Raw genomic sequence first — 12,369 nt, forward strand, 5'->3', positions numbered from 1 at the left:
TGTGTGATATATTTTATAGGTTTAGAAAACATTTCCACCATGTCTAAAATCATACAACAGAATACCCAAGAATATTTTTTTAATGTTTATTTATTTTTGAGAGGGAGAGACAAAGCGTGAGAGGTGGAGGAGAGAGAGGGAGACACAGAATCTGAAGCAGCTCTGAGCTCTGAGCTGTCAGCATAGAGCCTGATGTGGGGCTTGAACTCATGGACCACAAGATCATGACTTGCGCTGAAGTTGGATGCTCAACCAACTGAACATGAAGACAGAACATGTCTTCAATGCTTTAATTTACATTTTTGGTAAGACACAGTAATTCCTAAAGAAATGTTATCTAAAAGCTACTATTTTAAAGAACTAATTAAAATTTTCATACACTGAATGTTCTCATTATTAGATACCTCTTATTCCCTAAGTGTTCATTAAATGCCTTGTGGAGCACTCAGTACCTTCTTGGAGGGCAGGGTCGGGGAATATTAAGTAATATAAGTAAAATGGTCCCTATGTCTATGAAGACAAACACATAAGGAAACCAAGATAAACATTTCAGCATGCACTCATCAAATGTTGGCTAGTGCCCTCCCTCTTCGGGGCTCTGTAGAGAATCCTTTCTGTTCTTAAATGTGATCATTTGACAATCTTCACTGAGTACTTACCTGATATCTTGCTCAGCACTACGTAAAAATTGCTTAGTCAAGAAAGAGAGAAAAACTAAAGATGTGCCAAGGCATGCTAATTAATGTTAGTAACAGACTATGCTAAGAGTACCACTGTATTATCTTATTTAACTCTGTTAAGCTGTGTTAGCTTAAAACAGCTGTATTTGGAGGGTACCACTATTATTCCCATTTTCATGTGAGTAAACTGCAGCTCCATAAGCAGGTTTAGTCCAGGACAACAAATCCAGTCTAGTTCTCAATCATGATAAATAAAATCCAACAAATTTAAAATTTCATCTGTCCTTCTCTTGGTAAGACTATAATATAATTGTTCTTACACTTAACTATTAAAGAAAAAATTTTTAATTTTTAATGTTTATTTATTTATTGCAAGTACATGTGCAAGAGAAAGAGAGAGAGACAGAGAGAGACAGAGAGAGAGAGGGAGAGGGAGAGGGAGAGGGAGAGGGAGAGGGAGAGGGAGAGGGAGAGAGGGAGGGAGAGAGACAGAGAAAATCCCAAGCAGGTTCCGCGCTGTTAGCACAGAGCCTGATGCAATGTGGGGCTTGATATCACCAACTGGGAGATCATCACCTGTGCAGAAATAAAGAGTTGGATGCTTAACTGACTGACCCATCCAGATGCCCCAAGATAATTTTAGATTATAATAAGAGCTATGAAGGAAACAAACAGAATGATAAAAGAAAGAAAAAGATTATCCTAAGGACCAAGCAGGATAGGTTGACTCCAACTTTCGGTAAGGAAATCAGGAAGGAAAAAAAGATCTTTAAGTCAAGACCTAAAGACAAGAAGGTGGGGGGCTCAAAGACTTGAGAAAAAAACTTTCAAGGCACAAGATTATATGTAAAAGAAGCTTCCAACTTCACAGGATTGTTGGGAGGAGCGAATGAAGTTGGAAACCACTAGAAAAACTACAGAACACTATGTGAAAGAAAGCTACTGATACCTTCTGCCCTGAAACTACAGTTATGTAAATATCTGTCTCCTCCCCAACTCCCTGTCCTCTAACAGAGACTTATAGAAACCAAGACTTCAATTAATTTTAACTGAATTGAGTCTGTACTCCATTACACTGACATTTTTTTTTAAATGTTTATTTTTGAGACAGAGAGAGACAGAGCATGAACAGGGGAGGGTCAGAGAGAGAGGGAGACACAGAATCTGAAACAGGCTCCGGGCTCCGAGCGCTCAGCACAGAGCCCGACGCGGGGCTCGAACTCACGGACCGTGAGATCATGACCTGAGCCAAAGCCGGATGCTCAACCGACTGAGCCACCCAGGCGCCCCTAAGATAACTCCTACTAGGTATGCACTTGTTTGCCTTTATTCAAGGCCTATGAATGATAACAGTGTAAGGTGACAGATAAGAATTCTGTTTAAAATATTTAAGAAAAAAACTTTAAGCACCCTCAAGAAATATAAAACCTCACAGACAGATCAGGTGATAAGACAGGTGAAGATACAAAAATTACAAGACACAGTTCCTACCCCGAAGAAGCTTTTCACCTAGTATGGACTACAGATCTATAAGAAAAGAATTAAGTACTGTATGGTATGTGCAATTATAAATAAGCAATACAGAAGACATGATTAACTCTGCAGGGATGAGCAAAGGCTTTACATAGAGGCTGGCACCTAACCAGGTTTCTGAAAGATGAATAAGACTATAGGAGTCCACTATGCTGACCGCTCAGAGCCTGGAGCCTGCTTTGGATTCTGTGTCTCCGTCTTTCCCCCCTTTCCCACTTGCGTGCATTCTCTCTCTCTCAAAAATAAATAAACATCAAAGAAAAATTTTTTTAAAAAGACTATAGGAGTCCATAGGCTTATGGGAGGGGGAGCTACCTTTCACACAGAAGAAACAGCATAAACAAAGGGACAGAGATATAATGTGCATGAAAAGTTGGGGGAAGTAAGCACAACAATATTGCTGGAATATGATGAAATAGGAGAGGGACTGTAGAAGTGGTCAGGTGCCAGATGATAAAAATCAATAGGTAGGTAATAATCTACCTTGTACATAAAAGGTAAACCACCAATATTGAGAATATCACTGCATATTAATATAACTGGAAAGCTGTTCATTTATGAAATCAGATGGAATTAAGGTATCAGATGGACGATGGACTAGTGGAGAGACAGAGGGAAGGGCAGAAAGGGATGTTAGTGGGAGGGCAAGAGGCAAGACAATCTGTTAGAATTCCACTGAAATAATTCCCCCCAAAATAATGCAAGTTTAAACTAAGGCAGTAGCCATTAAAGCAGAGGACAAATGGAACCCCCAAAACTGCCTGAACGGTGTATGTGTGCATGCATTTTTTGAGGAGACAGTCTGATGCTTTTACTGGGATCACAGAGCAGGTCTGTGATCAATCTTCACATACCTTGAAACTTAAGAACCACTAACTCAAGTAGTAAAATCAATAGGATTGGGTGAGTGACCAAGTATGGAGCATAAATGGAAGAAGTGAGGGTCCTTCATGATTCCCAGATTTCTGGTTTCATTATCTGGATGAATGGAGATACTGGTCTCTAATTCAAAAACAAAACAAAACAGAACATAACAAGGGCAGTTTTAAGCAGCAAGAGACCAGTGCAGTGTTGTAGAAGAAAGGGGAAAATATGAAGGAAAATATTCCTTAAAGAATATAAGGGAGAGACTAAAGGTCAACAGTTAACAGCAAGAAAATAGGAATACTGAAGGATTGCATAAGTCATAGCTTTCTTTGAAACAGTGAAATAGTCTAATGTGGAAGTTGCTCTTCAGAGCCTAAAAGATGCCATCTCTCGGGGCACCTGGGTGGCTCAGTTGGTTAAGCATCCAACTCTTGATTTCAGCTCAGGTCATGATCTCACAGTTTGTGGGATTGAGCCCCATGTCATGCTCTGCGCTGACAACATGGAGCCTGCCTGGGATTCTGTCTCCCTCTCTCTACCCCTACCTCTCTCTCTCTCTCTCTCTCTCAAAAATAAACAAACATTAAAAAAAAAAAAAAGATGCCAACTCTCTCTGCTCTGCCAGAAAGACAAGAAAGATAAAGAAAAGATATCACTGAGACACCTACAGGGGAAGTGGTTTACTAAGGGATAGCTTTGTTTCATTTAGGGTAAGGAGGTGCATATATGAAAAATTATCAAGTAGACAAGCCAGGGAGCACCTGGGTGGCTCAGTCTGCTAAGTGTCAGACTCTGGCTCAGGTCACAATCTCACGGTTCATGAGTTCGAGCCCCACGTCGGGCTCTGTGCTGACAGCTCAGAGCCTGGAGCCTGCTTCAGATTCTGTGTCTCCCTCTCTCTCTGCCCCTCCCCTGCTTGTGCTCTGTCTCTCTCTCAAAAAAAAAAAAAAAAAAAAAAAAAAAAAAAAAAAAAAAAAAAAAAAATTAAAAAAAGTTTTTTAATAAAAAAAGTAGACAAGCCAGGAGTAGAAGATAACAGTGTGAGAGAAGATCAGGGGTTATGGGGTGGGGTAAGTATTTTTGGCTGTAATTAAATCAAGGACATGGCTGACCTCAACATTCAATCCACTAAAAATGTACCCAGTTAGGCAACATTTTGATTATTCATTTGAATGTAAAAGGCTTGAATTTCCTTAAATTTTTTCTTTTACTTCAAATTTTCACTTCAGAAAGATTTTCTTCCTCTACCAGTGAATTTCTCCTATTTCCAATTTTTTAAAATCACCTGTTTCTAAGTTAAAAACAAAAATTAGGGGTGCCTGGGTGGCTGAGTCGGTTCAGCATCTGACTTTGGCTCAGTTCATGATCTCGCCATCTGTGAGTTCAAGCCCCACGTCAGGCTCTGTACTAACAGCTCAGAGCCTAGAGCCTGCTTCAGATTCTGTGTCTCATTCTCTCTCTGTCCCTTGCCCGCTCATGTTCTGTCTCTGTCTCTCTCTCAAAAATAATTAATAAAACATTAAAAAAAAAAACCACACTAATACTAAAATACCAAGCAGGATTCTAATATGCATTTTGCAATATTCTATTTCCCACTATTAAGACAAACAACAAATAGACTAAGAAGGTAGAGTAAAAGAACCAGTACCATCAGACAAACAAAACGTACACAGAAAAGAACATTTCAAAGCAACCTGAGTAGCAATTTTAACATAAATTTTTTTTAAGTTTAAATGCTGTTAAAAGAAGGTATAGTATCTCCTTAGAGAAACAGAATGTAGCTTAAGACAGGGCAGATTCAAGACAGGCTACAGGGGCTCCTGGGTGGCTCAGCTGGTTAAGCATCAGACTGTTGATTTCGGCTCAGGTCATGATCTTGCTGTCCTGAGACTGAACCCCATGTAGGGCTCCGCGCTGGGAATTGAGCCTGCTTAAGATTCTCTCTCTCCCTCTCTCTGTGCCCCTCCCCCAATTGCATACACTCTCTCTGAAAATAAACTTAAAAAAAAAAAAAAAAGGCTACTTATTACACCCTATTCCTGACCAAGATATATAATCAAATACTATGATAAAAAACATTTGTAAAAGTACAATATAGATACACATGGCTCTCGATGAGGAATTACATTCTAAGAAACTAGGACAGAATTTTTTCCCTTCTCAAAATGTGGCATGTAATGATACTATAAAAATAATATTGGCAACTTGGCTGCTGATACTTTAATAACAGATTTTCTTGTGTACCGTTTATAGGTTAAGACACAGAAATGATTTCTATTTCTGGACTGTAAAAAGAGAAAAGTAAAATCTTTTCAATGGATGGTTTTACTATTACCACTTAAAACCTAATACAGACTGTTCAGGACCAAAATCCAATAGAATGAAATTAATGATCAATTTAAAAATCTTTTTTACATTCATTATTATGAATAGAACAGTGTCTCAGTGTCCAGAACATTTCCTGGACCAAGTCCTCAATAAATACCTGATGACCTGAGAAAATTTACACTGCAAGGTAGTTAGATGGCAGAAAATGTTTTAATGAGGCTGAAATTGTTCCCCACAAAGCCTAGTATAATCTTTAAATCTTTAATTACACTAACTTTTAAATATAGTTGGTCTAACTAGGAAGAGGGGAAAAAACTTTTGTAACTTATATAACTTATAGTAACTATGTAAATATCTTCCCAAATTCTCAAAAACAGTTTTCTAAAATTCTTTAATTTTTTAGAAATAACTTTTATTATTTACGTTATTATTAATAAATGCAACTTTCTAGTTTGAACTTTATTATTTCTTATACATTCCTACTGAGAAACCTCACCTTTGGTTCATTTCTTTAAAAAAAAAAAAGATACATTTTACATACAAGAAAATAAACAGATCTCAGGTGTTTAGCTCTCAGTTGTGACAAATATACCCCAGCAGCCTCTACTGAAAATATGTAAAAACATGCAAAATCCTCCATCACCCAAGAAAGTATTCTTCTGCCCTTTCTAGTCTATCCTTCCACCACTGATGTCTATCACTAAAGCTTTTTCACTCAACTTAAAGTTTTTGAGATTCATCCAGTGGAACAGTAATTCATTCCTTTTTATTGCTAACCAGTATTCCACTTTGAGTATACTATAATTTGTTTATCCACTCTCCTGTTGTCAGATATTCGGGTTGCTTCCAGTTTGGAACTATTATAAATAAGGCTACTATAAAACATGCTTGTAGAAGTGTTCTTGTGGATATAGGTTTTCAACTCTGTTCCACTTCTAAATTCTTTGTTCAAAAGTGGCCCTTTCTGGATAAACACAACTAATGCTTTTGATGCTGTCAGCTCTGACATGTTTGTGTTACTCTGGAAAGAATATTATGATGGTCTTGGGAGTCATTGCCTTGTCTTTAGGAGCAAAACCATTATTTTTCAAAGAACCAAACAGGGTCAAGAAGGGCAAAGCTATATGTTCAAAGTTTCATAGCAAGCTTTTAAATCCAGAAGCAAACTGTTTCTGACTTTCGAATAGGAAGATTTTATTGTTGTTGTCATGCTTTAAAAGTTTACACAACAGGGAAAGTTTTTTTTAAAGGTCAAAGTATTGGAATAGACTATACTTCCAAGCAATATACAAACTTACTTTAAAAGCCTCTCTGTTAAAAATGTGGCCTAAATAAAAATAGATAAGTTGTTTCTGATAGATAAGGACTGTCTGTAAATAGTGTATGGTGATTAAGGATCTCCAAGTGTTTACTAAGAATGCAGAGTCATCATGAGACAGTCTATTGCTTTAAAAAACCACTAGATCTAAATAGGGAAGAAAAAACAGGCAAAAATAATATAAACTGTAACTTTGTTTGCTCTAGTTTTCACAGATAGAAAATGCAAACACTTTTGGTCTCCTAGACATTTTTTTTTTATTTTAATGTTTATTTATTTTTGAGAGAGATAGAGTGTGAGTGGGGGAGGGTCAGAGAGAGAGAGGGAGACACAGAATCCCAAGCAGGCTCCAGGCTCAGAGCTGTCAGCACAGAGCCCGATGTAGGGCTCGAACCCACCAATTGTGAGCTTATGACCTGAGCCGAAGTCCGACACTCAACTGACTAAGCCACCAAGGCACCCCTGGTCTCCTAGACATTTTAACAATTGCTGAAAAGTTACCTTTCAGGTTTTTGACTCAACAGAAGTCTAAGTATGGATTCTGTAAGTAGCTCAATCAAGACAGATGTAATTAGCTACTAAAATCTACTCTGAAGGGGAGACTCAGAGCAGAAATTGGTCATTGGAAATTTTCTTCCATAGTGCTCCAAAACAGATTCTGCAACTATTATATTGTCACCATCCAGTATGAAACAGAATATCTCAATTTTTCATAGAGCAATTATTACAAACATGTTAATGTTTCCTAATAAACAATACAATGAGAACTAAAGTGTAGACACATTGTAATGGAACTTAAATATATGTTTTTAAGATACTTATCAGAGTTATCACTACTTCTGAGAATCAGTCCTCACTTTAAATATTTAACAGCTTTGAAGAAGTTACTATGTATTATTGATTTAAGGGGGGAAAAGGTTTGAGTTTCCTTAATGCCTTTAATAGAAATTAAATATTTGTTGACAGTGGAAATCTTTAAGGCAAAAATAAAAACAAAGAAAACTTCTAAAATCTAGCCACTAAATAAAACATCATACTTTCTATCTGCTCCAACTACATTCTATTCACAAAAAATTGAAACTAATATAAAACCAAATGTCACAAAATGATCATATTCTTTATTACTACTTTGGTGAATGCATTCAAGGGTATAATAAAAGGAGAAAAACTAACAATTGGTATAGGGCTACTTAACCACTGAATATTACAAATAAAATATATATACACGCAAACATTCCAAATTTCCAACTGCAGGGGAATGGTTAAGCCTACCATGATGTTACTCTAAAAGAAAACTATACAGTTGTTAGAAGATGAAGAACACGTTAAAATATATAAAGTTCTACAGTAAAAGCAATGATAAAGGGTTTAAAAAAGCCAAAATTGTATATAACTGACGAAAATCCATCAGAATAGGATAAAAGAAGACTTTGATGTTTATAAATACTTGATTTGACACATTTTTTCACTTTATGTTAGTTTTATGCGGCTTTCGATGTTTAGATATTTCTTCTTAATAACCGTTAATTATTCGGTTACTATACTTTCTATTTAATTACATGCTTTCAGGGGCACCTGGGTGCTTCAGTTGGTTAAGCAGTTAAGCATCCGACTTTGGCTCAGGTCATGATCTCACAGTTTGTGAGTTCAAGCCCCACATCTGGCTAAGGTCAGTGTGGATCCTGCTTCTGGTTCTCTTTCCCCTTCCCTCTCCCCCTTGAAATAAACCTAAAAAAAAAAAAAAATGCTTCCGATCAAACCGTAATTCAAACAATCTCTAGATTTGGAATGTCACCCAGTTCACCCCATCTAAATCTATTACTGGACTACCTCATTTTTTTAATACTATCCTTTTTTAGGGATAGTATTCTCTTAAAAAACAACCAAACAAAAACCTTCCCTGTATTAGGAGGTGAAATTCATCTCCCAATAATCTTCACTGATTTGGTCCTAGTTCTGTCTTTTGGTCTACACAGAATAAATGTTATTCTTCCACCAGTAAACCTTCAGCTACCATAAAACTCCAGACTGCTCCAGGCTAAACAACTCTATCTCAAAATTGTCTTCATGAATCATGTTTCATTCCCTGACATTGAAGACGTATGAGTTCAAAGTTTGCCGAATCAATATGGTTTTTGTTTTTTTCTCTCACCACCCTGATCAGTCTCAGTCTGGTTTACAAATATTCCACTTACAAAGTAACACTCCCAACAATGTCTCCCAAGTGTTGACTGCATTCTAGAAATTTTCGTCCTTTTGATGTGAAATCCTGAATTGTGGGTTCTTTTCTTGTACAGGAGGGATCTAAGTACAGAAAGTTATATATATTCATTAAATTTCACTTTCTAAAATCTGGTCCATCATACTAGCCTTTGAACCCCTTTTGGCTAACTGATCTTTCCTCAAGTTGCCTCCAGGCCCATAGTAACGGAGTTGGCCTAAAATGCCCCGGGGTAGTTCAAGTCTTCCCTATGGGAATGGAGGCTACTCTCCAATTTTGTTACCAAATAAAACTGCCATACACATATTGCGTGCCTGTTTCTCTCCCACGCACACACAAGCTGTGGGTAAAACAGCGCCGAGAGCTGGAAATGCCTAATTCACAGCACCTTAGATAGCTAGGACTTTAAAATAAAAAGCACACTGCAGTGACCGATGGAGATGAAAAATATGGGCCCGCCACAAATTCAGCACCTCCTCTGCAAAACCCTGGTCCCCCGTCACAGAAGAACACTGCAGAGCCACCAGAACAAGGACGGAAGGACGGAAGCCCCCAAGAACCCACAGGAGGAATCACTCGCGCTCCACGGCGGCTGCGCCAGCGCTCGCCCCCGCCCTCTGCGCGCAGGGTCACGGGGTAACGGGCCACTCGCCAAGCCCCGCCCCGTCCCTTAGCCAGAGGATGTTTAGACCACCCCCGACTCCCACCTTGAGAAACTTGCAAGGACAGGGACTGACTGAAGGCGAGGGTTACCTGTGAGACTGGCGAACCCGGTAATGCTCTCGGGGACAGGGAGCCGCTTTAGATAGGCGGGGAGCTGCACCTTCACGATACGGGCCACGCTCTCCAGCACCATCCTCGCGAGCAGCGTCCACTCCCCTCTGAGACCGCGCCGCTCTCCGGCCAAGCTGCCGCGCCTGCGCCGAGAGGAGAAGCGGCCGGCGGGCGTTGCGGCCTGGGTCCCGCGGCCTGCAGGAGGGGGCGGCGCTGGGGGCCCACGGGGGAGAGGTGACCTGCTGGGCGCCGATTGGCAGCGGGCGAGTGACGTGCGCGCCCCGTGGACGCCGAGGGGGCGCGCGCGGCCGCGAGGTGCGGAGCCGCGGGAATGGATGAGTAGGGCCGCCCTCCGTGGAAACACGGTTTTGAAGAGGGCCTGCGTACACGCTGGGCCCTTCACATCTGTAGACGGTGGAGGCCAGGAGAAAGGATACTGTGTGCGATGAGGTAAAGCATGTGAGAGTGCTTTGTAACCGGAAAGTGCCTTTCAAAAGTGAGTTGCTCCTCTCGTCGCTTTTTACTTCGGCCGCTGTCGTCACGACCCCTTCTTCCTGGAACTGGTTGGGTACCTTGGCCCTAGCATTGCATACTCCTCTAAGAGCACCCTCCCCGTCGGCCCTGCGGTGCCCAACTCCGTTCCCTCGCCCCTGCAAGCCAGGTTTTTGTTTTTGTTTTTGTTTTTAAGTTAAAATACCTGAGCTACGAACTGCTTAAATTAAGCTTTGCCACTCGGCAGTTTTGTGCAACCCTGAGGGTTTTGTTTTGTTTTGTTTTGTTTTGTTTTGTTTTGTTTTGTTTTTTGCAGCTTAGATAGGACCCGTGATATTCCTTCTTTCGATACTTTCAGTTCCTTCTGCAGATGATCAGTTCTTTTTTCGGTTAACTAAAACTAGGAAAGTGTAAAGGAATATAAACCTTTAAAGCGACTTTTAGGGGCGCCTGGGTGGCGCAGTCGGTTAAGCGTCCGACTTCAGCCAGGTCACGATCTCGCGGTCCGTGAGTTCGAGCCCCGCGTCAGGCTCTGGGCTGATGGCTCGGAGCCTGGAGCCTGTTTCCGATTCTGTGTCTCCCTCTCTCTCTCCGTCCCTCCCCCGTTCATGCTTTGTCTCTCTCTGTCCCAAAAATAAATAAACATTGAAAAAAAATTAAAAAAAAAAATAAAGCGACTTTTATGGTGCAGGATTTCTACTATAAGCTAAAGTATCCGTGAAGATCTTTAGATTTTATTTTTATTAATATCTTTTTAAAAACTGAAGAGTGGAAAGAGACCGCTTCACTTCCTTGCAACACCTGCCTTGACATGACTTTGTTTCCTATTTTTACCAAAGTGAAATATCCCTAGTAATGCCCTTGGTGACTGCGTGTTGTGTATGTGGTGTGATATCTTAATAAGGTGCCTCCGTACAGTTCTGAGCTCCACCTGACTATTAACATATAATACCAACGAACTGATCATGGTCCGGTATTTCGTTTTGTGTGACTTAATGTTAACAGCTAGTTGTAATAAATACGTTTTATTCTTTATTTTTTCCCTTGTTATTTTCATTTTAAAGTGAGGAAAGGAAGCCATTTTTTAAAGTAACTTTTCGTTCTCTAGACTCTTTGATTTTTAATATCTGTGATGGGTTTTCACTAAAAAAAATAACCGTATGAGAGTTAGTTGAATTCAGATCTAGATAAACCAATTTTCTATTGTTTTACCTTGTTCAAAATCCAATTACATTGGAAATTCTATGAAAATGCTTAGATACAGGTTCATGAGCTAGAGCAATATAGAAGGTTATATACAAAGTGATGATCAAAAGGTTGTTTACATTAGGATTTCCTTTCCATTTCTTTTTGGGAACTTACTTTTGGTTTAGTGAAAGAAGGACCCTGAAGTTTGTTTGTTCTAAATGTAATATTCTCAAACATCCTTGTCCTCTGGACTGTTCTGTTAGGGGTTATCTTTAATAATCTCTGCTGATCATATGTAGAAATACCCTTGGGGAGATGATTGCGGTAGGAGTGTGTTGGGAGTGAGGGAAATGAAGGGAGGAAAGGCCTGGAGACAGCCACTAAATATTTGTTTCTCAATTAAAGGCTTTGTGGTCTTGACAAGGGCAAAACAAGCTGTGTTGAGTGAGATTCTTTAGGCTTCTGAAGTTTTTCTTTAAAGGAATTAAAAAATAAATACTTCAGGGGCGCCTGGGTGGCGCAGTCGGTTAAGCGTCCGACTTCAGCCAGGTCACGATCTCGCGGTCCGTGAGTTCGAGCCCCGCGTCGGGCTCTGGGCTGATGGCTCAGAGCCTGGAGCCCGTTTCCGATTCTGTGTCTCCCTCTCTCTCTGCCCCTCCCCCGTTCATGCTCTGTCTCTCTCTGTCCCAAAAATAAATAAATGTTGAAAAAAAAATTAAAAAATAAATACTTCATTTAAGACATACAGCATAGTAAAATGCTGAGGTGCCGAAGGTGCAATTTGGTGTGACCACTGCACAGATAAATATATAGAGAATAATGTGTCCAACACCTAAGCAATAGAGCTTCTTTTGGTCCTTTCCAACCATGGTTGGTCCCCCTACCACCACCACCACCACCGCCGCTGCTGCCACCACCGCTATTCTGCCTTGCTTTGAATGTTCTTTAACTTCATATAAAAGGAATTA

General features: G+C 39.9%; 1 protein-coding gene and 1 long non-coding RNA gene across 2 annotated transcripts in view; one reads left to right on the forward strand and one right to left on the reverse strand.

Moving 5' to 3' along the window:
* The window catches only part of LOC121031816 (uncharacterized), a 22,543-nt gene extending 20,793 nt beyond the window's left edge, over positions 1 to 1,750 (forward strand). The window contains exon 3 of the long non-coding RNA XR_005790909.1: positions 1,740 to 1,750. This is a non-coding gene — a long non-coding RNA (uncharacterized LOC121031816). The remainder of the gene's footprint in view (positions 1 to 1,739) is intronic.
* CISD2 (CDGSH iron sulfur domain 2) overlaps positions 1 to 9,831 on the reverse strand; it is a 13,169-nt gene extending 3,338 nt beyond the window's left edge. The window contains exon 1 of the mRNA XM_040477222.1: positions 9,701 to 9,831. Coding sequence (XP_040333156.1) covers positions 9,701 to 9,803 — 103 coding nt within the window. The 5' untranslated portion in view covers positions 9,804 to 9,831. The remainder of the gene's footprint in view (positions 1 to 9,700) is intronic.
* Between the last annotated feature and the right edge of the window lie 2,538 nt (positions 9,832 to 12,369).

This window comes from Herpailurus yagouaroundi, unplaced genomic scaffold (assembly GCF_014898765.1).
Source record: "Herpailurus yagouaroundi ecotype Mexico unplaced genomic scaffold, PumYag 28, whole genome shotgun sequence".
Classification (NCBI taxonomy): domain Eukaryota; kingdom Metazoa; phylum Chordata; class Mammalia; order Carnivora; family Felidae; genus Herpailurus; species Herpailurus yagouaroundi.